Genomic DNA, 27789 nt, shown 5'->3' with positions numbered 1-27789 from the left:
GTTATAATCATGGTGATATGTCCGTTATTGCTTGTGTATATAATGTGTTGATGATGTTGATTGATGCCAGTTTCTATGTATCTTCCGTTGTATATTTTCAATAGGAAAATTATCGTTACATTTTGTGTGTAAACCCAAAATAAGGCATTCTCAAAGTGCTACATTGTTATTACCCCGGTCAACGGATCAGTGGTCCATGAAATTTCATTCTCAGCTCCCTGGGGAGTATACAACATAGTATATGTATTCAAAATCATGAGGTATTGACAATACTGGTGACCTAACATTCCACTAAACCTAGAAACAAAAAACATTCCCAAAGTGTTTTCACACTCACGATTAGGTATTTTTAAGTTGGTGTTCATACATTTGGGATGTTTGAAAACTTTAAGCAACGTTTGCTACAAAGTCTTTGTTTCTCGACTTGTTGATATTTATTTTGTATTGTCCATATTGTTATATATGCTTGTTGAACTCCTCAAACAAATTGTGAACAAATATTTTTTGGGCTATCTCAGATAAAGGATGATTTTCTTGTTGAAATGTGGGGTTATTCGAACATAGGCTAATGTATGTTACACTGATGGTGTGGGTGAGTTTCTTGAAGAGATGATTTGACTGTTGAAGAAATTAACATTAAAAACCTCATTGCCACACAGGGTATTAGTCAGGGACAAGTACTTGCCCTGAAACCCCCGTGGGGCGGCCGGGTAGCCTTGTGGTTAAAGCGTTCGCTCATCACGATTCCTGACATGGGTAAAATGTGTGAAGCCCATTTCTGGTGTTCCCCGCCGTGATATTGCTGGAATATTGCTAAAAGCGGCATAAAACCAGACTCACTCACTCACTGAAATCCCCGTGTTTGATCCAGGTTATTCTTGTTCCCAAGCAACCTAGACTAAATGGATCAGGTGACTTGGTTCTTTGTGTGTCATCGTACCCAAACAGTGTGGGACACTTGTCTTAATATCGATCACTGGATCGTCTTGTCCAGAAGGAATTATTTACAGATGGAATATTGCTGAGTGAGGCCATGAACAACCATTGACTGATCGAGATGAAATAAGTCTGATGTTTCTTCCTTGTTCTTGCCCCGAATGGCTGCAAGATTGCTGATGTGGCATTAAGCATTTTGACTCACTCTTTGTTGGGGGCAGTTGGGTAGTCTAGTGGTTAAAGCGTTCGCTCGTCATGCCGAAGACCCAGGTTGGATTTCCCAAATTTGTATAATGTGTGGAGCTCATTTCTGGTGTCCTCTGCCGTGATATTGCTGGAATATTGCTCAAAGCGACGTTAAACCATACTCACTCACTTACTTACTCACTCTTTGTTGAGAGGAAACTGATGAAGCAAGTTCGATGAATTGAATGTTAATGAAACAGAGCAAATGAGATCAATCATATCAGCTCAGAGATTCTCGTCTCTCATAGTGTAGAATCCATCTTTAGGTGAGACTGAACAAGATGACATGTGTTCATTATGTGTGTCGTCAGGAAACGTGTTGTTTGGTTTCCGTCTTTCCATGAACTGTAACCTCACACGATTGTATAAAGTTTTGAGAAGGCCCCTTCAATAAATAAGTTTTTTCCATACCATTATGGATGAAATAAATAAACAAACATTTGTTTTATGCGTTTTATTCAACCAAAATTCCAGATCAGCAGTATCAGAGAAATACTTCGCGAATGATTCTGACAATACTACAAAACACTCCAGGTAAACATGTTGACTTAGTAGCTGTGAATTTCGTTTGTTATGCAACTCTGTCGAAAGCAAACCACAGATTGGTACTCTCCAGTCTAAAAGTAAACAGTCATTTTCACTCATAGAAGGCAGATTCCAATAACATACAGGAGAGTTGACACAGGCACAGCTACAAAGGCAATCTCAATATGTACATTAAAGAGAACTAGACTTGGCAGTGCCAGAAATATAGCTCAAGTCTTTCAGAACCATTATGTGTGATGGATGTCAATCTAGTAGTTGATGAGTACCCTAATTACACACAAACAATGTATCATACTCAGGCCAGTGATTAGAAGGTGAGACTGAAACCAATCATGGCACCAGATTGTGGAGACTTGTCCCCCTTTAAGGACTTGCAATGATAACTTTTGTACCAGATTTGTCATAAATTGATTGGTTGTAATTATGGGAGGCAGTGGGAAGCTATTGGAAAGGTTGCGTTCTTGTTATAAGACTGGTTGATCCCCATTTGACATGGCGTGGGGATAAACTTATATCAATTTGTTGTACATGGTATGACAGAAAGACCATGGCAACAGAAGCTGGACTTACGAGGTGTCTTTATTCATGTTTCCAAAATAGGACAGGATCGCATTTTTAAAAACCTGGACCATACTCGACCCTTAAGATGTGCACAAGTGAGTTGGTGTAGCATCACAATCTCTTCAATATGTTTTAGTAAATGCAGTCAGAATTAGTCTGTGTTTACATTCAAATAGCGAACATATAAACTCAACAATACTTCACTGATCTTTGGACCAGATATTCAATGATAAATAATTACAAAGATGATACACAGAATGATTCATTAGCGCTGCAAGAACCAAGCTTAATAAATGTACCATGTTTTAGATTTACATCCATGGCACAGGTTTAATGCTTGATCTTTCCATGTGTAATGTTAGTGCATTAACAAGCATTTGGTCAAATCATTTTTGTACAAAATATCAATCCTCATAGATACTAAAATAGTGTAAGTACACAACACTATTGGAGACATGTATGTGACCGATAAAAACGTGCATGCTCATGAGGATTAGTGTTGTCGGTGGTCATTTCCATGGCAGGAACTTCATTTCCCGAGCTGAGATTATTTGAAGATCAGCTTGGCCTGTGTTTGCACCGACATTCTGGAAGCGTTGCGTCCCTCCGCTTCTTGAAATGTCAACACGGCCCATGTTCCCTGTCTGTTGACCTATGTGCACACTCTGTATAGGGTCCACTTGAATATTTCCATTTATTGCTGAGAAGGGATCTACTTGAAATGTTGGTGCTCTCTGAATAAATGTTCCACCAGTCTGATGCTGATCAAATTGAGAACCAGGTTGCCCAAAATTATTACCTAAGCCTTGTTGGCCAATGTTTTGGGACTGACCAAATTGCAGTGATTGCATGTGACCTTGACCCATGTTTCCTTGTCCAATATCGCCAATGCCTTGCCCAATATTCCCATGACTTTGTCCGACATGACCATGACTGTGTCCCATGCTTCTATGACCTTGATCCATTCTTCTGTGACCTTGATCCAATGTTCCCTGACCTTGACCCATACCTCCATGACCTTGACCATGATGACTATGTCCCACCCCATGTGTATGGCCATGCCCCATTCCAACTTGATCCACATGAACCCCTTGAAGGTTCATGTTGACCCCTTCCAGATGACCAACTTGCACACCTTGACCCTGGAGTAGCCCTGGCTGGACACCCTGGACAGGGAGTGGCTGGGCGGGCTGGAACTGATTCATCTGGTTCTGCCTTGGTGGTGGGAGAGTTGTTACAGATGCAGCGGCCAGGTCACGCATGAGATCGTTAATTTCTATGAGTGTTTCGTTGTAGTGTAAGGACCATTGCGGGTATCGAAGTAATTCATCTGGAAATAATAATAATAATAATAATAATAATAATAATAATAACAACAACGACAACGATGATAATGATAATGATGATGATGATGATAATAATAACCCATTCTTAAGGGTAGTTCAACAATTTAACAGACCACGAGGAATGCCAAATTTAACAAATATTTGTAAGCACCAAATCCACACCCGAAAGCATGTTCAAATTACCCCAGTCAAAGGATGAATCAATCTTTATTTCACATACTTAAAGGCCACAGGCATTAAGTACATTACAAATTGTCCAGTAGTGATCATCCAACAGATTTTCAAAAAATCATAGCGTGAAATATATACATGTCAATGGATCAGTGTGCAATCAATTTTCATTCTCAGCTCCCTGGCGAGTATACAACCCAAGCTGCCTGTGAGACACTAGACGGTTTAAAGTCATCTCATCCTCCCGGGTACCCATTCACTGTTGGGTGAACCAAGGCACATTTCAAACGAAGTTACTTGCCTAAAGAGACACCACGTGTGCTACATGTTATTTAGTTTGGGGCAGGAATGTAAAATCAAATACGTGTCTGTAATGAAACGTTCGGCTGGATTGAACATGACCATGACAAACACCCCCCACCCCTACTCCTCCCACACCACCCACCCCTCCTCCTAAAACAAGGACTGGTCGTCAGTATACTGTATCTGAGTGGGTTATGCACGTTAAACTGCGGCATGGTATCTCAGTGGGCTTGCACAGTATGATTAGTCCGGACTTGTACTATCACACACACGCACGCACGCACGCACGCACGCACACACACACACGCACACACACACGCACACGCGATTAGCCGTTATATAAATATATACTTACCAATGAGAAACTGCGGGACACTCGGATGGAAATCTGATGAAATAAAATCGGAAAAAAACTTAACTGGGGTAAATGAAAAACTATTAATGGCAAAACATTTACCTTGCTTATTAGTTATTCCAGTTCATTTCGGTGACCAGCGATGGTAGGACAAGTCAGTGATGGACCCACAATGCAACAGGTAAACGTGCAGGTACATATGTCAACATCTCACCTGTGTTTTCTTAATATCAAATAAATCATCATGCCTTTTATCTCAGCGATGAAGGATAATACATCACTATCTATCTATCTATCTATCTATCTATATATCTATCTATCTATCTATCTATTAGATGTCACAGGCACCCCCATACAAGCAAATAATGGAATGAGAATCTATAGATAGTTGCGCACGACCCCCTTTTAAATTATGCTTAATATTTATACATTTGGACAATATATCAGGTGATCGGATAAACTGCGGGTACACGTGCGGCACCAGGACTTAGTCATTTGGTGCAACACTGTCCACAAAATCACACTGTTACTGTTAGAAAGTTGAGGCACAATTTCAGGCACCTTTCCCATATGGTTTTTTTTTTCATTTTGATATCATTTAGAAAATTTATCTTCTTTCCATGTTTCTGCTTTGTCATTCTTTTGTATTGGGTGCCTGAGTCAAGTCTAAGATTAGTTTACTAAGTAGCGACTCTAAACTGGTTGCCCTGTCGGTTGGCGCAGTGAACTGTGCGCTTTTAACAGGCGGTGGTCATACGATGTGGTACAAATCTGTACTATATCCGGTTGCAGGTGCGCATGCGCAACACCCTTATATTTCGAATATAACTAAACATGTAGACATGTATAGTTGTTTTGGATGATAATAGATATAACAAACATCCCTGCCTATGTTATATGTTGCGCTATTTAGGGTATTTGGCGAGTCATTTTACTTAACGAACAAACTGCACGTATTCCGCTATCATCCAACACCGAGGACCGATTAATGACATGTTTGGTGTAGTCCAATCGCAGCCTACGAGAAATTGGCCACCGCCTGTTCTTCTGTACCGAGGAAGCAACAGACTCGCCTACTATTTGAATCTTGCAGTTGTTGATACAGCCCCTGTGAGCTTAAAGCGGGTGGACATACTTACTTACCATAAATAAAACTATCTACAAAGCTCTATCTACAGGCCCTATCAAACACTTACCTTATGTTTCCACCTCTGCTGTTTTAGTTTCTTTGTCAGAAAATAATAAAATCAGATTAATACCTATTATCATTTAAAGTAGACCATTGTGACGTCATCGGGAACATTCTGTCACAATTAAACGACGTTATCAATCTCTGGATACTAAAGGTGGTTAACTGTACGTTACACATTCAAGACACTGGTTATGAATAACTCTCTTCAATTTCGTCATTGCCTCATCATAAGGATGTCAGCTTAATATGATTAGACCGCCTTGTGTGAGTGAGTTGGGTTTGACGCCGCCTATTAACAGTATTCCAGTTATATCGTGGCGTGTCAGCTTAAGGGAGGAAAGCCCGAAGTGGTGCAGGTCTCAGACGTTTACCGCTTCGGTGAAATCCACGAGCACGGGTATGGTGCTGAGAATCCGAGAAACATAATTGGATTCGAACCCACAATCATAGGTTTCTGGTGTGCTAAAGGGAAAAAGCAAATCGCGGCGCCTTAGACGTCTGGGCAACCCGTGCCCCCGTGATCTTATGGACAGAGCGTCGATGCTCGTTCGCGTCATGCCCTACGACTTTAAAATATGGTACTTGTTGTTACCCTTCCTGGAACTTGGCATTGGGAGATACAACAAGGACTTCACCCCACCCTAATATGATTAGGACTGTCATGAAGTCTGAAAAACTTTTGCAGATAATGTTTGATGCAGTGCCAGTGTAGCCCTTTCGTGAAAAATTGTGCACTTTGTGATAAAAGCATTAAACTTGGCACAGTTGTATTTAATGACTTTCCAAATATCTTCAGTTATGGGGCCACAAAACAAATCCAATATGGCCGCCATAGCAGAACGAAATTCTTGTACATCTCATGGGAACATGATCCAAAACTCAATATATTATGAAAAATAAACATTTTGGAACGTATTTCCCCAACTCTATATCTGTAAAGTAAATAATTTTATCATAATAGACTATTTATGTAGACCATATAATAGGCGATGTAGGCAATTCAAAGTGTGAAAAAATGAAACTAATATGCATTTCTTTCTTTTCGGCATATCTTTAAGAAATACATCAATAAGGCCAATTAACTATACCAATATTGTGTACTCATATGGTAAATAACAGAATATGTAAAGAGCAAAATTTGTGTTTTTGAAAATATGCTTTAAATGGATAATGGTTTGGATGGTTTGGGACAATAAAATGTAACCACAGTTGCCACCCACATTTGCAAAATGGTGTACCAATCAAATGTGCCATAACACAGTCACACATTTCTCTGCAGTCCGTCAGACATCTTGGCATGAGTGAGTGAGTTGGGTTTAACGCCGCTTTTAACAGTATTCCAGCGTGCAGCGTATCGCGGCGTGTCAGCTTAATGTGGGAGGAAAGCCGGAAGGGATGCAGGTATCAGACGTTTACCATTTCGGTGAATGAAACACACGAGCACGGGAATGGTGCTGACAAACCTAGAAACATAATCGGGGCGAACCGGAATTCGAACCCACAATCATAGGTTTCTGGCATGCCCAAGTGACGCAACTCTGCACAGCGAATCGCGGGGCCTTAGAAGACTGGGCCACCCGTGACCCCTCCGCCCCCCCCCCCCCCCCCCCCCCCCCACACACACACACACACACACACACACAAAGGCTCATAGCCATGTGCTGCTGCTATCAAAATGGATTTTTCTTGCAAAGAACACTTTGCAATTATTATTATTAGTGTAAGCGATATTTAATATCGCCGGAATGGCTTGTTGTCACTATATATATATTACCACACACGCATGTATCCTCACTAATTAATTATCATTTCAAGTGCAGAGGCCTATAGAGAAGTCAATATTTGTCTAATAAACCTGAAACAAAGCCATCCCTGACTGGTCACCTACCTAGTACATGAACCTCGTTCTGACCTGACGCAGTCTGCAGCGTCTGGGGAGCCCCTTGCATCTGAAATGTGGTGTGTCAGAAATACAGGCAGGTTGTAAGGAAAGAACACAGAGTGTGGAGTCGAAAGTCAGATTGTATGAATTATGTAAGCACAGAGCACAGAGTGTGGAGTCGATAGTCAGACTGTATATATGATGTAAGCACAGAGCACAGAGAGTGGAGTTGATAGTCAGACTGTATGTATGATGTTAGCACAGAACACAGAGAGTGGAGTCGATAGTCAGACTGTATATATGATGTAAGCACAGAGCACAGAGAGTGGAGTTGATAGTCAGACTGTATGTATGATGTTAGCACAGAACACAGAGAGTGGAGTTGATAGTCAGACTGTATATATGACGTAAGCACAGAGTGTGGAGTCGATAGTTAGATTGTATGTATGATGTAAGCACAGAACACAGAGAGTGGAGTCGATAGTCAGACTGTATGCATGATGTAAGCACAGAGCACAGAGAGTGGAGTTGATAGTCAGATTGTTTGTATGATGTAAGCACAGAACACAGAGAGTCGAGTTGATAGTCAGACTGTATATATGACGTAAGCACAGAGTGTGGAGTCGATAGTCAGACTGTATATATGATGTAAGCACAGAACACAGAGTGTAGAGTCGATAGTCAGACTGTATGTATGATTTAAGCACAGAGTGTGGAGTTGATAGTCAGACTGTATATATGATGTAAGCACAGAGCACAGAGAGTCGAGTTGATAGTCAGACTGTATATATGATGTAAGCACAGAACATAGAGAGTCGAGTTGATAGTCAGACTGTATATGTGATGTAAGCACAGAGTGTGGAGTCGATAGTCAGACTGTATATATGATGTAAGCACAGAGTGTGGAGTCGATAGTCAGACTGTATATATGATGTAAGGAGAGAACACAGAGTGTGGAGTTGATAGTCAGACTGTATATATGATGTAAGCACAGAACATAGAGAGTCGAGTTGATAGTCAGACTGTATATGTGATGTAAGCACAGAGTGTGGAGTCGATAGTCAGACTGTATATATGATGTAAGCACAGAGTGTGGAGTCGATAGTCAGACTGTATATATGATGTAAGGAGAGAACACAGAGTGTGGAGTTGATAGTCAGACTGTATATATGATGTAAGCACAGAGCACTAAGTACGGAGTCGATAGTCAGACTGTATGTATGATGTAAGCACAGAACACAGAGTGTAGAGTCGATAGTCAGACTCTATGTATGATGTAAGCAGAGAGCACAGAGTTTGGAGTCGATAGTCAACAAATATATATATATATATATATGATGCTTGCACAGACAGTCCAGATGATAGTCACCCTGTATATATGATGTAAGGAGAGAGAATCGAGTCGATAATCACCCTGTATATGATGTAAGGAGAGAGAGTCGAGTTGATAGTCACACTGTATAAATGAAGTATGCTTCTTTGGGTGAGCTTTTTATATCAGCTGTGTTAGCTTGGGTGATGATCGCCTGTACAAATGACGCGTGTTAGCTTGGGTGATGGCCGACCTGTAAATATGGCGTGTGTTAGTTTTGATGATGGTCGACGTTTACATATGACGTTTATTAGTTTGGGTGAAGGTCGACCTGTACATATGGCGTGTGTTAGTTTGGGTGATGGTCGATCTGTATATATAACGTGTGTTAGTTTGGGTGATGGTCGACCTGTATATATAACGTGTGTTAGTTTGGGTGATGGTCGACCTGTACATATGACCTGTGTTAGTTTGGGTGATGGTCGACCTTAAGATATGACGTATGCTAGTTTGGGTGATGGTCGACCTGTATATATCACATGTGTTAGTTTGGATGATGGTCGACCTTAAGATATGACGTATGTTAGTTTGGGTGATGTTCGGCCTGTACATATGACGCGTGTTAGTTTGGGTGATGGTCGACCTGTACATATGACGTATGTTAGTTTGGGTGATGGTCGATCTTAAGATGTGACGTATGTTAGTTAGGGTGATGGTCGACCTTTATATATGACGCGTGTTAGTTTGGGTGAGGGTCGACCTGTACATATGGCGCGTGTTAGTTTGGGTGATGGTCGACCTGTACATATGACGTATGTTAGTTTGGGTGATGGTCGACCTGTACATATGACGTGTGATAGTTTGGGTGATGGTCCACCTTAAGATATGACGTATGTTAGTTTGGGTGATGGTCGACCTGTACATACGACATGTGTTAGTTTGGGTGATGGTCGACCTGTATATATGATGCGTGTTAGTTTGGATGATGGTCGACCTGTACATACGACATATGTTAGTTTGGGTGATGGTCGACCTGTATATATAACGTGTGTTAGTTTGGGTGATGGTCGACCTTAAGATATGACGTATGTTAGTTAGGGTGATGGTCGACCTTAAGATATGACGTATGTTAGTTTGGGTGATGTCGACCTGTACATATGACGTATGTTAGTTTGGGTGATGGTCGACCTGTATATATGACGTATGTTAGTTTGGGTGATGGTCACCTGTACATATGACGTATGTTAGTTTGGGTGATGGTCGACCTTTCCATATGACGTATGTTAGTTTGGGTGATGGTCGACGTTTACATATAATGTGTGTTAGTTTGGGTGATGGTCGACCTGTATATATGATTTATGTTAGTTTGGGTGATGGTCGACCTGTACATATGACGTATGTTAGTTTGGGTGATGGTCGACCTTAAGATATGACGTATGTTAGTTTGGGTGATGGTTGACGTTTACATATGACGTATGTTAGTTTGGGTAATGGTCACCTGTACATATGACGTATGTTAGTTTGGGTGATGGTCGACCTTTTCATGTGACGTATGTTAGTTTGGGTGATGGTCGACGTTTACATATAATGTGTGTTAGTTTGGGTGATGGTCGACCTTAAGATATGACGTATGTTAGTTTGGGTGATGGTCGACGTTTACATATAATGTGTGTTAGTTTGGGTGATGGTCGACTTTAAGATATGACGTATGTTAGTTTGGGTGATGGTCGACCTGTATATATGATGTATGTTAGTTTGGGTGATGGTCGACCTTAAGATATGACGTATGTTAGTTTGGGTGATGGTCGACCTGTATATATGATGTATGTTAGTTTGGGTGATGGTCGACCTTAAGATATGACGTATGTTAGTTTGGGTGATGGTTGACGTTTACATATGACGTATGTTAGTTTGGGTGATGGTCACACTGTACATATGACGTATGTTAGTTTGGGTGATGGTCGACCTTTTCATGTGACGTATGTTAGTTTGGGTATGGTCGACGTTTACATATAATGTGTGTTAGTTTGGGTGATGGTCGACCTTAAGATATGACGTATGTTAGTTTGGGTGATGGTCGACGTTTACATATAATGTGTGTTAGTTTGGGTGATGGTCGACCTTAAGATATGACGTATGTTAGTTTGGGTGATGGTCGACCTGTATATATGATGTATGTTAGTTTGGGTGATGGTCGACCTTAAGATATGACGTATGTTAGTTTGGGTGATGGTCGACCTGTATATATGATGTATGTTAGTTTGGGTGATGGTCGACCTGAAGATATGACGTATGTTAGTTTGGGTGATGGTTGACGTTTACATATGACGTATGTTAGTTTGGGTGATGGTCACACTGTACATATGACGTATGTTAGTTTGGGTGATGGTCGACCTTTTCATGTGACGTATGTTAGTTTGGGTGATGGTCGACGTTTACATATAATGTGTGTTAGTTTGGGTGATGGTCGACCTTAAGATATGACGTATGTTAGTTTGGGTCATGGTCGACCATAAGATATGACGTATGTTAGTTTGGGTGATGGTCGACGTTTACATATAGTGTGTGTTAGTTTGGGTGATGGTCGACCTTAAGACATGACGTATGTTAGTTTGGGTGATGGTCGACGTTTACATATAATGTGTGTTAGTTTGGGTGATGGTCGACGTTTACATATAATGTGTGTTAGTTTGGGTGATGGTCGACCTTAAGATATGACGTATGTTAGTTTGGGTGATGGTCGACCTGTATATATGACGTATGTTAGTTTGGGTGATGGTCGACCTTAAGATATGACGTATGTTAGTTTGGGTGATGGTCGACGTTTACATATAATGTGTGTTAGTTTGGGTGATGGTCGACCTTAAGATATGACGTATGTTAGTTTGGGTGATGGTCGACGTTTACATATAGTGTGTGTTAGTTTGGGTGATGGTCGACCTTAAGACATGACGTATGTTAGTTTGGGTGATGGTCGACGTTTACATATAATGTGTGTTAGTTTGGGTGATGGTCGACCTTAAGATATGACGTATGTTAGTTTGGGTGATGGTCGACCTGTATATATGATGTATGTTAGTTTGGGTGATAGTCGACCTGAAGATATGACGCGTGTTAGTTTGGGTGATGGTCGACCTGTATATATGATGTATGTTAGTTTGGGTGATGGTCGACCTTAGGATATGACGTATATTAGTTTGGGTGATGGTCGACCTTAAGATATGACGTATGTTAGTTTGGGTGATGGTCGACCTGTATATATGATGTATGTTAGTTTGGGTGATAGTCGACCTGAAGATATGACGCGTGTTAGTTTGGGTGATGGTCGACCTGTATATATGACGTATGTTAGTTTGGGTGATGGTCGACGTTTACATATGATGTGTGTTAGTTTGGGTGATGGTCGACGTATACATATGACGCGTGTTAGTTTGGGTGATGGTCGACCTGTACATATGACGTGTGTTAGTTTGGAGGATGGTCGACCTTAAGATATGACGTATGTTAGTTTGGGTGATGGTCGACCTTTTCATGTGACGTATGTTAGTTTGGGTGATGGTCGCCTGTACATTTGACGCGTGTTAGTTTGGGTGATGGTCGACGTTTACATATGATGTGTGTTAGTTAGGGTGATGGTCGACCTGTACATATGACGCGTGTTAGTTTGGGTGATGGTCGACCTGTATATATGACGTATGTTAGTTTGGGTGAGGGTCGACCTGTACATATGACGTATGTTAGTTTGGGTGATGGTCGCCTGTACATATGACGCGTGTTAGTTTGGGTGATGGTCAACCTGTACATATGACGCGTGTTAGTTTGGGTAATGGTCGACCTGTGCATATGACGCATGTTAGTTTGGGTGATGGTCGACCTTAAGATATGACGTATATCATTTTGGGTGATGGTCGACCTTTATATATTATATGGAAAATATCTTTCAGCGATGTTCAGTCAGCACATTGTTTGTTTGTTGTTTACTTCGCACTCAGCAATATTCCGGTCTGTAAGTTATCGAGTGAGCATGGATCTACGCAAATAGGATACGATGACCTTCATCAACCATGTCAACGAGCCTGACCACCCGATCCCGTTAGTAGCCTCTTTATAATATGACAAGCATAGTCGCCTCACACGACAAGCATTGGTTGCTGAAGGCCAGTTCTAACCCGGATCTTCGCGGGTATCAATCAGCATATGCCCGATCGTATTACATTTAACTACCGAGCGTAGTATGCGCATGTCAGTAGCCAACACGCAATGTGATCAGTCACTGTTAGGGATTTTAATGTGCGCCACAGACAACAACGTTGCAGTGTATGGCAATGTGAGACTTGATCAAGGCGTGTCAGCTTAATGTCTGAGGAAAACCCGAAATGATGACGTTTACCAGTGTGGCGAAACCTACGAGCACGGGTATGGTGCTGAAAAATCTATAGAAACGTATTCGGGGAGAATCGGGATTCGAACCGACGATCATATGTTTCTGGCATTCCGATGGGTTAGACGACTGAGCCACTCATAACCCCTCAGAGAACGAAGAAACATATCGACCAACGGGAAAGAATTGCGCGACAACTTCATGCTCACTTGGTTTTCATTGCATCAGAAGTTTATATTATGCATGCATTTGGCAATTCGCCAACGGGCAGTAGCCACACAACTCAAATATCCATCTTAATTAACTTTAGAGTTACCTCCCTTGTTTTAGCAGACGACACGCTCGGATTTCAGGTTTGTGAGTTTGTTTTGACATTTATTTGACGATCATATAATTTTCACTATTAGTGCTGTAGGATTGCACCCAAGCCTAATCACCGACTCCGTGTTAAATCGCAGTAGCCGTGGTCAACAATTACACCGTCTGCGAACCATAAAGTGTGAGTTGGAGCGTTACTATCGATGTTTTCCGGCAATATTGAAAGTTTATCATGGGTTTGTTGGCTGTTAAAAACAAGTTGCCTTGGATGATAGGAAATAAAGAAACCCTGAACAAGAATAGATACTTTATGTTTTTATGTTTGTTAGTTTTCAAAAGGTACAATTTTGTCAACTTGCATTACTTTGAATTTTCTCTAATGAGCCACAAAGCCCTGCTATGACTGAAACGATGTTCACAGCGATGTAGAAACGTCCTCACATACTCTGCTGATCAGTTTAATAGTAGGTCAACATATACCTGTTTGGATTGGTTCATGATTTTGATGGAGAAGTGTTTCGATGTATTGTCATGTAACAAATGTTCACACAGAGGAATATACACAGGTGATAGTTAGTTACATTCATAATTGTGTCAGTGAAACGTGGTCGATGACACAAAATGAAATTGCAGTTTCAGTGTTAGAGGTGATGTCGATGTGTCAATGCAATACTAGAACATATGCAACTGTGGATATATGTGGACATGCGGCAATATTATCTCGTTAAGCAGTCTCGTTGTGGATGACGTCACATTATCGAACAATCACACGACAATACGTCACATCGTCAAACAATTACGTACATGGCAATGCGTCACATTGTCGAACAAGTACATGATAATGTCGATTCGTCAAACAATTACATGAGAATGTCACATTATCAAACACGACAATGACGTTTCATTGTCGAACAATTACATGACAATGTCGTCACATCGTCGAACAATTACATGACAATGTTTTCACATCGTCGAACAATTACATGACAATGTCGTCACATTGTCGAACAATTACATGACAATATCACATCGTCGAACAATTACATGACCATGTCGTCACATTGTCGAACAATTACATGACAATATCACATCGTCGAACATTTACATGACAATGTCACATCGTCAAACAATTAAATGACAACCGCGTCAAATCGTCGGACAATCACATGACAATGGCGTCACATCGTCGGACAATCACATGACAATGGCGTCACATCGTCGGACGATCACATGACAATGGCGTCGCATCGTCGACCAATTACTGACAATGGCGTCACATCGTCGAGCAATAATATAACAATTGTGTATCATCGTCGAACAATCACATGACAATGTCATCTTATCGTCGAACAATAACATGATAATGTCATATCGTCAAACAATTACATGACAATGTCACATTATCAAACACGACAATGACGTTTCATTGTCGAACAATTACATGACAATGTCGTCAAATCGTCGAACAATTACATGACAATGTTTTCACATCGTCGAACAATTACATGACAATGTCGTCACATTGTCGAACAATTACATGACAATATCACATCGTCGAACAATTACATGACCATGTCGTCACATTGTCGAACAATTACATGACAATATCACATCGTCGAACATTTACATGACAATGTCACATCGTCAAACAATTAAATGACAACCGCGTCAAATCGTCGGACAATCATATGACAATGGCGTCACATCGTCGGACAATCACATGACAATGGCGTCACATCGTCGGACGATCACATGACAATGGCGTCGCATCGTCGACCAATTACTGACAATGGCGTCACATCGTCGAGCAATTATATAACAATTGCGTCTCATCGTCGAACAATCACATGACAATGTCATCTTATCGTCGAACAATAACATGATAATGTCATATCGTCAAACAATTACATGACAATGGCGTCTCATCGTCGAACAATCACATGACGATACTAAATGACATGCAGAAAACACAGGACGATATTACAAAGTCATAGCAGCACCATTCATGCTACCCGTGCATGCTATACCGTTTAATCACGAATTCCTTCATTCACGAGACATTCTCATTTTTCTGAAGCGAATATCTTTTTTCGCCTTACCACAACAACTCCCACCCATGACTAGCAAATGGTCTGCCAAACAAGACATAATATGGACGTATTTCGCACACAAAGCCAACAAACAGATAACATGTAAGATCACATCGTAGTTTATTACAACGTACACCCTGTCACGTGACTACGAACAGCAATGACAATCACGTGATGAACTACAAATATACAACAGTAATGCATTGACGTGTAAATAAGTTATTAGTGAGTGAGTATGGTTCTACGCCGCCTTTAGCAATATTCCAGCAATATCACGACGGGGGAAACCATTAATGGGCTTCACACATTGTACCCATGTTTGGAATCGAACCCGGGTCTTTGGCGTGGCGAGCGAACGCTTTAACCACTAGGCTATCCGACCGCCGAAATAAGTTACTAACTGACATTATCCAATTTCCGCGTTTGTCAGATATAACATTACAGTCATTTGTAAACGATGACATAAATAATTTATATTTTTCACATTTATCTTCTTTTTAAATTATCACTAATCTCTCTTTAATATTCGTTCGATCAATGTCTGGATGTATCATTGAACGGTAATACACTGCTGGGCAAGAGAAAGTACACTTTTAAGAATTGGATTTGACGAAAAAATTAAAAACGTTATCAAAACTTTACCAAGTAGAAAAACAGTCGCCGAAACACTGCAAACGTAAGGTTTCATTTTAGCATCCATCATACACGGGCGTTACTTTATTTTGCCCTGTAGTGTAATATTCAGATTGCATATCAGCCGTTTCAAAGAGTAGATGTTCGCTTTAAAGACAGTGTCATGCACAGGACACTTAGGCATAAAACATAAATTATTAAATATAGTTTGACATATAACGTCTGAAGCATAATGGCAGCATAGCAACAACAATTTACAAAGATACAGCCACATTAAAAAATGGACACATATACGTTACATAAAATTGAACATAATAGTGTAACTATAAGGTTAAGCATGGTTAGAAACAAAACAAGAAGATATTTTCACGAGCCACACAACAGTTATGGACATTGGATATCTTAGCACTTTACTTGATACTGACACAACACCCAGTCGAGAGTTAGGCTTGGTGGTTCCAGGGTAGAATTACCATCTTAATATGTCATCAAGGCTCTGATTTGCCCTTCGTTCATTATTATTCAACATATTACTATTTGAGTGAGTGAGTGAGTGAGTATGGTTTAACGCCGCTTTTTACATCAATTGGAATTTACTGAAAGGAAGTTCGAAAGATGTATATATTATAACGGAAGAATTGCATTTTGGCGACCTGTTCTGCATTGAGTGAGTGAGTGAGTTTGGTTTAACGCCGCTTTTAACAGTATTCCAGTTATATCGCGGTGTGTCAGCTTAATGTGGGAGGAAAGCCCGAAGTGATGCAGGTCTCAGACGTTTACCACTTCGGTGAAACCCACGAGCACGGGTATGGTGCTGACAAACCTAGAAACATAATCGGGGCGAACCGGGATTCGAACCCACAATCATAGGTTTCTGGCGTGCCCAAGGGACGCAACTCTGCACAGCGAATCGCGGCGCCTTAGACGACTGGGCCACCCGTGTCCCCTGTTCTGCATTGGTTTGTGGCAGTATGAGTGAGTGAGTAAGTTGGGGGTTACCCCTCATAGCAATATTCAAGCAATATCACGGCGGGGGACACCAGACATGGGTTTCACACATTGTACCAATGTCGGGAATCGAACCCGGGTCTTTGGGGTGACGAGCGAACGCTTTAACCACCCGACCGCCCCTATTACTATTTGAAAGGACACCGTATGTGGTGTATTGCAAGAATACTGAAAGGCAAAACAAAACCGCAATGTGCATCAATTGGCATCAACTTAAATGAAGTTCGAAATATGTTATGATGTATATATTATAACGAAAGAATTGCATTTTGGCGACCTGTTCGCATTGGTTTGTTGCAGTATGATTGAGTGAGTGAGTTAGGGTTTACCCCTTTTTTATCAATATGCCATCAATATCACGCAATGCTTCACATTTTGTCCCCATTTAGGCAATCGACCATGTGAGTCGAGCTACCGCAGCGCCCCTCTGTGAATATGACCATTGATATATACATGCATTGTGCAGGTCGAGAAAATTGTAAATAATGCACGTGCTTTATGTTCCGTAGCCGACAACCGCCTCCTTGGTCTAGTTGTAGAGCCTCTGCCCGGAGAGCGGAAGATCCGCGTCATACCAAAAGATGTAAAAAGATGGCACTTGTTGTTACCCTGCCTTGCACTGGGCATTTAGGGGCTAAAACAAGCACTGGTCAGCTCGGAGTCAGTATACTGTGTTAAACTGCGGCATGGTATCTCAGCGGGCTAGCACTATAAAATAGGTATTAGTCTGGACTAGTACAAGCAGCCACAGACACACACGTGCATGCACGTAGCTATAATGCAATAATAGTGCAATAGTGCAATAATCTTGGACGCGACGCTAAATACCATTTCACCTAAGCTATCTGTTGCCGACATGTGTGTGCTCCCACGTGTTTTCACACCCAGAAAATAGTGAAAGTCGGTATCTGTTTCAGTCATAGAGGTTGTTCCAACCATTGCCACTTGAGAGACAGTGTCTCTTTTGACGGCATATGAGGGTGATAGGAAGAGTGATAGGAAATGGGAGGGTGATAGGAATGTTGCATCAGGAATGTCAGCTCCTGTTGCCAGGCGACTTCACTCCGATCACGTGATACCGCTGGGTTGTCCCTGATCCAGGGGACCTCGAGTTACCTCCCCTGCTCGAGACCATCACATCGCTGGCTGTTCTATCAGAGAATGCCACTTGTGGGCATCACAGACGACAAATAGTCTCCAAGGACAACAATGTCCAGTGCCGCAGCATTTTTAAAAGGGAGGGGTCCAAAATATCAAAATCCCCTCCCAGTCAATTGTACTGCCTTAAACATACTACATTTGTTATTTCAAGTGGGGGAGGGGCGGCGGTTCCAGGGGACCTGGGTCATGAGTCACCGGATCTCGGGTTGGGACTCATGTTAGACGCCACGTACAGACTTGTGTTCTCTGTATTTTCACTGTAGGACCCCCTTTAACTGCATTCGCTTAGGGAGCACGGGTGGCCCAGTCGTCTAAAGCGCCGCGATTTGCTGTGCAGAGTTGCGTCCCTTGAGCACGCCAGAAACCTATGATTGTGGGTTCGAATCCCAGTTCGCCCCGATTATGTTTCTAGGTTTGTCAGCACCATACCCGTGCTCGTGGGTTTCACCGAAGTGGTAAGTGAGACCTGCATCACTTCGGGCTTTCCTCCCACATAAAGCTGAGACGCCGCGATATAACTGGATTACGGTTAAAATCGGCGTTAAACCCAACTCACTCACTCACTCACTCACTTATTTCGTTGACTTTTGTCATTGTTCCAGACCATAGTCAACAAATAAAAAATGATATGTGTTCACAAAACTTTGATTCAAGTGGAAATACATAGATTTACTGTGCACGAAATAATGTCAAAATGACTTTCTTTTGCCTCACAGTGTATGTATACACTTGCCCTTATCACAGAAATGTCTGGTTTCGAGTTCGATGAAGTATCATACGTTAGTAATTCGGTAATTTCCTCAGATAGCAACTTGGGGTTAATATGTCATTGGAACATGTTAACAGTTATCTATTTCATTGAGTTTGAAATTTCGAAGAGAAAGTCCGGATACCAAGGTTAAGACTGACACACTCAATTATTTCAATGTAACGCATGGACCAGTTTATTGTATATTTCCTAACTAGGGTAACACACGTTATGATCAATCTTTCCATCACCAACGTATGGTAAGACATTCGACTGGCTGATATGTCCGATAAGGCCACAGCAAAAGAACTTTGTGTTTTTAAATGTGTTCACTGAAAATATTTTTCCTTTTATTCTTTAACCAGGGCTTTTTCATTATGTAGCTGCAGTTGGTAAGTGTTTTGGACAAACTCATTGCTTATCCAATTCTCACCAGTTAAGGGATACAATTAACAATCAGTTGTGTTCGGTCATTAATATCCTGTCAAAGTCAATTTCAAAGTCTGCCATTCTTAATAATCAATAAATATTGTCTTCCGCTGACGTGTCTCCATAACCCAAAGACATATCTATCATTGTGTGTTCAGGATAGTACTGCAGATTACAAGCTTTCGAACATAACAAAAGTGTCTTGTTAATGGCATAAAGGAGTGCCTGTAATTCAGTGCTTAATGTTGATAATCATCACGATTGTCTTATGCAAATCTGCGTATTTGTAACCTTCTGTAAACGGAGACTTAGTATGTTTGAAAGGAAACTAATAGCGTAAAGAAGACAGATGATGTTTTTTTTACCATTGTCTCTGCAACTGTCTGCTATTTCTTATGTTCGATCCTGTTCGTTGAATGTGTGTATTTGATGCACGGCGGAGTTGATTGGCAACACGGTGGACTTTTGAGATAGCTTGTCTTCTCTGTTGAGTTGGACTCAAAGACTGCCTATGTACCAATGTTGTATGGGGGCTTCGTGAGTCCCACACTTGGGTGTTCTTGTTTGCTGTTTGGAATGTGCGACTTTGAGATTTTGGCATGGCTTTCCCAGAGTTGGAATCACGGCTATTTGTCACGAGATTGCTCATGATACGATTTTGTTGATTGATAATTAGGTTAATATGCACTGGATTTGTTTTGTTGTGAAACCGTGAGTTACGCTTTAACGACGTTACACCTGTATACTTCCCCGGCTGATTTTGAACTCGTGTCCTTGGAACAGGGGCTCTTGAGGGTAAGCGTTTGGAAACATAGGCATTTTGAACAAGTGGATTCTGTTTTGCAAGTCTGTTTACATTTGCGCTGGGTCGATTCCTGCTTTGGATGACTAACTGGCGATTCTGTCTTAACCTAGCTGTTATTGGACTTTGCAAGTTACGAGATACGACCTTTGATTTTTTATTGTTGTTCCTGATCCATGTTGTTGGTGTAGGTGTGGGCGAGTTTAAAGTCTGAAGCTTTGTCCGTAAAAGGTGACTTGTAGGTCTTGAACTTAACCGCTTATTCCATGACCTCTGTGGATTTGACATCTGCTTTGCTGATCTGATGTTATTACGGGTCCTCAAAGAGGCCTGTTGCTGCATTTGCCTTTGTCTTTGATGTTGCAATCTAAACGCAGCGTCAACAGACTGAACAGATTTTGTGGGTTTGTTTAACCTATTACTGATAATATTTCTTGGTGACGAAGTCTTTCTGGATATCGTGTTTTGTGATCTTCTATGATTTGTTACAGGCATCCTGAATTGCTGGTCGATGGTTTTAGTGTTCTGCTGTTGAAACATGTTAGCACGTCTTTGAGGAATTGGTGCGCTAAGCAATTCACCGAGTTGTTGCATATTTTCTTCATATGACAGACTACTTGAACCATCGGCTGCTGGGAAAGGAATGCGTGATGGTACCTCTCCTTCACGATCAGAACCAGGAAATCCGGAGAGCGGGAACTCTTGTAAGGGAAGGCCAGACTGATGACTATATGACATGCCTTGGTTTCCAAAAGGCTGAGCACCTGGCATCTCAAATCTATTCTGAGAATGACTGGAGTGTCCTAGATTTCTGTCTCCGATGGTTTGTATTTGAGTTTTCCCAGGGCTAGGTTGCATTGGTGCAGATTCTTTAAAGTTATCTGTTGCTGGAAGTTTCATATTGGTACCTGACTGATAGGTACGAGGACTTGATTCTAGAATGTCTAATGCTGCAGATGAGCTTTCTCCATGGAATGACATAGGGAAGCTTCCACTTTCAAAACTGTATGCTTCAGAATACCCATTAGGCTTAAGAAGTTTCGATTTTGGCTTCAGTTTACCATGCAGAGACCACCGTTTACCAGCCTTTGCAGAGAAATCGAAAAGTCCCTGTTCATTAAATGGTGCAGAACTGAGGGCTTGTTGGCTTCTCTCAGAGAGTGTTGGTTGAACATTTGTATTGGTTTCAATGACGACACCTCTTCCGGGGGATGGGGGTTGCCAATTCGAAACAATAGAGTCCACAAGTGATGTTGGCACTATCACCTCACCAACAGATCCTGACAAATCTTGGGTTGGTGTACCACCGCTAGATATTTCCACTTGGCCCACAGATTTGGATGCTGATGTACCTATTGACACAGATGGCAGGGGAGGCCCATTAAATACATTTGTGTCTGTAGCGTTTCCAGGTATGGAGTTTCCCCTCGGAACATTGACACTCATGCTATCTAAAACATGAACGCCCGAGGCCCCGACAGAAGAGGCACCATCAGTCACTTGTATGGACTGTCCAGTGTTGCCAGTAACATGACTTCTTCCAAAAACATTTTGGGAATTTAAGTTATTTATAGCAGACGTTCTAGTAGATCCTGACTGAACATGTGGGACACTAGGATCTGGTTGAACACCAGTGGCTTCAGGAGGATTTATTACTACTCCTGCTGTTTTTGCATTACTACTGATGGTTGCATCTTGAACCACAAGGACACCTTCTGACCGCTGTGGGCTTGTAACCGAATGTAAGTTATTAATGCCCGATGTTCTGGTGGATCCTGTCTGGGCACTTCCCAGACGAACATGCTGAACATTGGGATCAGGTTGAACACTAGTGGTTTTTCGTGATATAACAGAGGAGGCTGCACCCGAGCCTAACTGAACGATATTATTCCCTGCTGGTGTTCTTGTGTCCTGGGGTGGTGGTCTAAGGGCTGAAGGTGCCATTTCGTTATTGACAGCTCCTGCTGACGCCTGAGACCCCAAATTAAATACAGGAAAAACTTTAGGTGCATTTACCTGAACTGTATGTGGGAGTACATTCTTTACTGGCAGTGATGTAGTTGGCTGCAGCAATGGGTCAAGACGGATTTCCTGACGTAGTGACGACGACGAAGAACTAGTTATACCAACAACTGGCGAGAAAGGTTTGTTAAATGACATATTTCTCTCAATCTTTGCTCCTATCCTGCTTGATGGTGAAGGGTTATTTGTCGTGGTGCCAGTCATATCTCGGTTGACATTAAGCGGCTGTTGAATAGTAGCAATCGGTTGTTCAGATGTTTTTCGGCCTAGTAGAGGGGTGTTATCAACAGGGAGGGCTTCTTTAGTGGCTGGACCTAAATGCCTACTTGTTATCAACTTGTCAAAGGGTGCTTGCCTCTTAGTGATCACAGGATATCGAATGGTAGAGACTTCAATGTTAGTGACTGGTTGGCTGGTGGCTGTAATGGGTTGAAGTATTGGTTGAAGTTTGGAATTCTTTGTTATAGAGCTAGTTGGCATTTGCATTGCAGGGACGGTGGCATTTGACGTGTTGCTGTTAGAGGGAAGATCAAAATTGATTGGATGTGTACCTATTTGTTTTGTGCCAACAAAAGAGCTCTGATTTGAGGTACTACTTCCTGATGGTAGTTTGATATGTTGAACTGGAGAAGAAGAGTTAATGGACTTTGTGCGAGCGGAATGTGACGCGTGTGGCGCTGAAGGCATTCTGACCGATGTGAGTGTTTGATTGGAAGAAGATACAACACTGTTTGAGGAACCAGACTGATTTAGGCTAGGCGTCTTTGTATCCTGACTAGATATTCTACTTGAGGTTGCAACAACAGTGGAATTAACAACATCACTTGTTACCATGCTTGTAAGAAGGGAGATGATAGAGTCCAGCTGTGGTAAAATTGAATTAAAAGTTTTACTGGAATCGACCTGCAAAATGGTTGGACTAGAACCTCCTTGTGATGTAACCACTGGCAGGGCGCCTACGGTTAATGGCTGGCCGGTGGTATAAGTAGATGAGCCAATGGCTGTTTGTTTTTTATCCAATGCTTTTGCAGTCAAATCTTTTAAAATGCCCTTTAGCGTTCCAGTGTTAGATGATGTTTGTACAATACTAGTGGGTGTTTGCCTCGTAGTGGTATGGGGAACATAGGGAGATCCTTGAAAAAGTACAGCTTGACCAGTAGTCGCAGTGGTTGTATTGGGAGTCTCTTGGCTCAGTGATGCCCTATGAATAGATGTGGTGTGTCCAGTAACAGAAGTTTGGGGAGCTTCAAGAGACCCTTGGCCTGTAAGTAGAGTCTGCTTAGTTACCGTTTTCCCAGTAGAAGTCGTTGGAACATCAAGAAATCCTTGGTTCCTAAGTACATCCTGCTTAGTTACAGTTTTCCCAGGAGAAGTCGGCGGAACATCAATAAATCCTTGGTTTCTAATTTCGGCCTGCTTAGTGACAGTTTTCCCAGTAGAAGTCGGCGGAACATCAATAAATCCTTGGTTTCTAAGTACGGCCTGCTTAGTGACCGTTTTCCCAGTAGAAGTCGGCGGAACATCAATAAATCCTTGGTTTCCAAGTAAAGTCTGCTTAGTTACCGTTTTCCCAGAAGAAGTTGGCGGACCATCAATAAATCCTTGGTTTCTAAGTACGGCCTGCTTAGTGACCGTTTTCCCAGTAGAAGTCGGTGGAACATCGAGGGATCCCTGGTTTCTACGTAAAGCCTGCTCAGTTACAGTTTTCCCAGTAGAAGTCGGTGGAACATCGAGAGATCCCAGGTTTCTACGTAAAGCCTGATTAGTTAACGTTTTTCCAAGAGAAGTGGGCGGAACATCAAGAGATCCTTGGTTCCTAAGTACATCCTGCTTAGTGACAGTTTTCCCAGTAGAAGTTGGTGGAACATCAAGAGATCCTTGGCCTGTAAGTACATCCTGCTTAGTGACAGTTTTCCCAGTAGAAGTCGGTGAAACATCAAGAGATCCTTGGTTTCTAAGAACGGCCTGCTTAGTTACCGTTTTTCCAGGAGAAGTCGGTGGAACATCGAGAGATCCTTGGCCTGCAAGTAGCGTCTGCACAGTTACAGTTTTCCAGGTAGAAGCCGGTGGAACATCAAGAGATCCTTGGCCTGTAAGTACATCCTGCTTAGTTACAGTTTTCCCAGTAGAAGTCGGTGAAACATCAAGAGATCCTTGGTTTCTCAGTACGGCCTGCTTAGTTACCGTTTTTCCAGGAGAAGTCGGTGGAACATCGAGAGATCCTTGGCCTGTAAGTACATCCTGCTTAGTTACAGTTTTCCCAGTAGAAGTTGGTGGAACATCAAGAGATCCTTGGCCTGTAAGTACATCCTGCTTAGTTACAGTTTTCCCAGTAGAAGTCGGTGAAACATCAAGAGATCCTTGGTTTCTCAGTACGGCCTGCTTAGTTACCGTTTTTCCAGGAGAAGTCGGTGGAACATCGAGAGATCCTTGGCCTGTAAGTACATCCTGCTTAGTTACAGTTTTTCCAGGAGAAGTCGTCGGAACATCAAGAGATCCTTGGTTTCTAAGTAGAGCCTGCTGAATGACAGTTTTCCGAGTAGAAGTCGGCGGAACACCAAGAGAGCCTTGGTTCCTGATAACATCCTGCTTAGTTACAGGTTTCCCAGTAAAAGTCGTTCGAACATCAAGAGATCCTTGGCCTGTAAGTACATCCTGCTTAGTTACAGTTTTCCCAGTAGAAGTCGGCGGAACATCAATAAATCCTTGGTTTCTAAGTACGGCCTGCTTAGTGACAGTTTTCCAGGTAGAAGCCGGTGGAACATCAAGAGATCCTTGGCCTGTAAGTACATCCTGCTTAGTTACAGTTTTCCCAGTAGAAGTCGGTGAAACATCAATAAATCCTTGGTTTCCAAGTAAAGTCTGCTTAGTTACCGTTTTCCCAGTAGAAGTCGGTGGAACATCAATAAATCCTTGGTTTCTATGTACGGCCTGCTTAGTGACCGTTTTCCCAGTAGAAGTCGGTGGAACATCGAGGGATCCCAGGTTTCTACGTAAAGCCTGATTAGTTAACGTTTTTCCAAGAGAAGTTGGCGGAACATCGAGAGATCCTTGGTTCCTAAGTACATCCTGCTTAGTGACAGTTTTCCCAGTAGAAGTTGGTGGAACATCAAGAGATCCTTGGCCTGTAAGTACATCCTGCTTAGTGACAGTTTTCCCAGTAGAAGTCGGTAAAAAATCAAGAGATCCTTGGTTTCTAAGTACGGCCTGCTTAGTTACCGTTTTTCCAGAAGTCGGTGGAACATCGAGAGATCCTTGGCCTGTAAGTAGCGTCTGCACAGTTACAGTTTTCCAGGTAGAAGCCGGTGGAACATCAAGAGATCCTTGGCCTGTAAGTACATCCTGCTTAGTTACAGTTTTCCCAGTCCAAGTCGGAGGAACATCAAGAGATCCTTGGTTCCTAAGTACATCCTGCTGAGTGACAATTTTCCCAGTAGAAGTCGATGGAACATCAAGAGATCCTTGGTTTCTAAGTAAAGCCTGCTTAGTTACAGTTTTCCCAGTAGAAGTCGGTGAAACATAAAGCGACCCTTGGTTTCGAAGCTCGGCCTGCTTAGTTACCGTTTGCTCAGTAGAAGTCGGCAGAACATCAAGAGATCCTTGGTTTCTAAGTACATCCTGCTTCGTGACAGTTTTCCCAGTAGAAGTCGGCGGAACATCAAGAGATCCTTGGTTCCTAAGTACATCCTGCTTAGTGACAGGTTTGCCAGTAGAAGTCGGCGGAACATCAAGAGATCCTTGGTTCCTAAGAACATCCTGCTTAGAGACAGGTTTGCCAGTAGAGGTCGGCGGAACATCAAGAGATCCTTGGTTCCTAAGAACATCCTGCTTAGTGACAGGTTTGCCAGTAGAAGTGGGCGGAACATCAAGAGATCCTTGGTTTCTAAGTAAAGCCTGCTTAGTTACAGTTTTCCCAGTAGAAGTCGGTGAAACATAAAGCGACCCTTGGTTTCTAAGCTCGGCCTGCTTAGTTACTGTTTGCTCAGTAGAAGTCGGCAGAACATCAAGAGATCCTTGGTTTCTAAGTACATCCTGCTTCGTGACAATTTTCCCAGTAGAAGTCGATGGAACATCAAGAGATCCTTGGTTTCTAAGTAAAGCCTGCTTAGTTACAGTTTTCCCAGTAGAAGTCGGTGAAACATAAAGCGACCCTTGGTTTCGAAGCTCGGCCTGCTTAGTTACCGTTTGCTCAGTAGAAGTCGGCAGAACATCAAGAGATCCTTGGTTTCTAAGTACATCCTGCTTCGTGACAGTTTTCCCAGTAGAAGTCGGCGGAACATCAAGAGATCCTTGGTTCCTAAGTACATCCTGCTTAGTGACAGGTTTGCCAGTAGAAGTCGGCGGAACATCAAGAGATCCTTGGTTCCTAAGAACATCCTGCTTAGAGACAGGTTTGCCAGTAGAGGTCGGCGGAACATCAAGAGATCCTTGGTTTCTAAGTAAAGTCTGCTTAGTTACAGTTTTCCCAGTAGAAGTCGGCGGAATATCAAGAGAGCCTTGGTTCCTAAGAACATCCTGCTTAATTACAGTTTTCCCAGTAAAAGTCGGTAGAACATCAAGAGATCCTTGGTTTCTGAGTAAAGCCTGCTTAGTTACAGTTTTCCCAGTTGAAGTCGATGGAACATCAAGAGATCCTTGGTTTCTAAGTAAAGTCTGCTTAGTTACAGTTTTCCCAGTAGAAGTCGGCGGAACATCAAGAGAGCCTTGGTTCCTAAGAACATCCTGCTTAGTTACAGTTTTCCCAGTAAAAGTCGGTAGAACATCAAGAGATCCTTGGTTTCTGAGTAAAGCCTGCTTAGTTACAGTTTTCCCAGTTGAAGTCGTTGGAACATCAAGAGATCCTTGGTTTCTAAGTAGAGCCTGCTTAGTTACAGTTTTCCCAGTAGAAGTCGAGGAAGCTTTAAGCGACCCTTGGTTTGTGAGTACCGTCTCTCTTGTAGCAGTTGTCCCACTAAGGGACTGTCTTGACTTTGAAACAGGTGCAGCACTGAATCTTCCCAGTTGTTCCTGGTTTGAAATGTGAACTGGTGCGAGATGACTGGACCCAGCAACACTTACATCCATGTTTGTTGGATATGCATCAGGTGGACTAGCTATAGATTGTGTTGTTGTATCCAGAGCAACCTTGTCTGGCATGAGTGCATTTGGAAGCTGAGGAATGTTGTTACGAATCCTCATTGTGGGGGCCCTAACTAGACTTCCTTTGTTAAGCACTGGTTTGTTTCTGATATTATCTTTAGTATGGCGTTCCTTTGGGGTCTTTTTCGAAACAATTTTTCTGTTAGGTAAACTTTCAGATAAGAGTGACGCTGACTTGTCCAAATTGTGGGGTTCGGAAATACTATAC

General features: G+C 42.1%; 1 protein-coding gene across 1 annotated transcript in view; it reads right to left on the bottom strand.

The window, feature by feature from the left end:
• Window positions 1-2798: 2798 nt before the first annotated feature.
• LOC139472523 (uncharacterized) overlaps window positions 2799-27789 on the bottom strand; it is a 78914-nt gene continuing 53923 nt past the window's right edge. Inside the window, exons 11-13 of the mRNA XM_071255002.1 lie at window positions 7545-7605; window positions 4465-4497; window positions 2799-3619 (exon numbers count right to left, since the gene is read on the bottom strand). Of these exons, the coding sequence (XP_071111103.1) occupies window positions 2799-3619; window positions 4465-4497; window positions 7545-7605 (915 nt within the window). The remainder of the gene's footprint in view (window positions 3620-4464; window positions 4498-7544; window positions 7606-27789) is intronic.

This window comes from Haliotis cracherodii, unplaced genomic scaffold, assembly GCF_022045235.1.
Source record: "Haliotis cracherodii isolate W230 unplaced genomic scaffold, xgHalCrac1.p SCAF_24, whole genome shotgun sequence".
NCBI classification, from domain to species: Eukaryota; Metazoa; Mollusca; class Gastropoda; order Lepetellida; family Haliotidae; genus Haliotis; species Haliotis cracherodii.
Note: the sequence above shows the minus strand (reverse complement) of the source record. Positions and strands in the feature narration are given on the sequence as shown.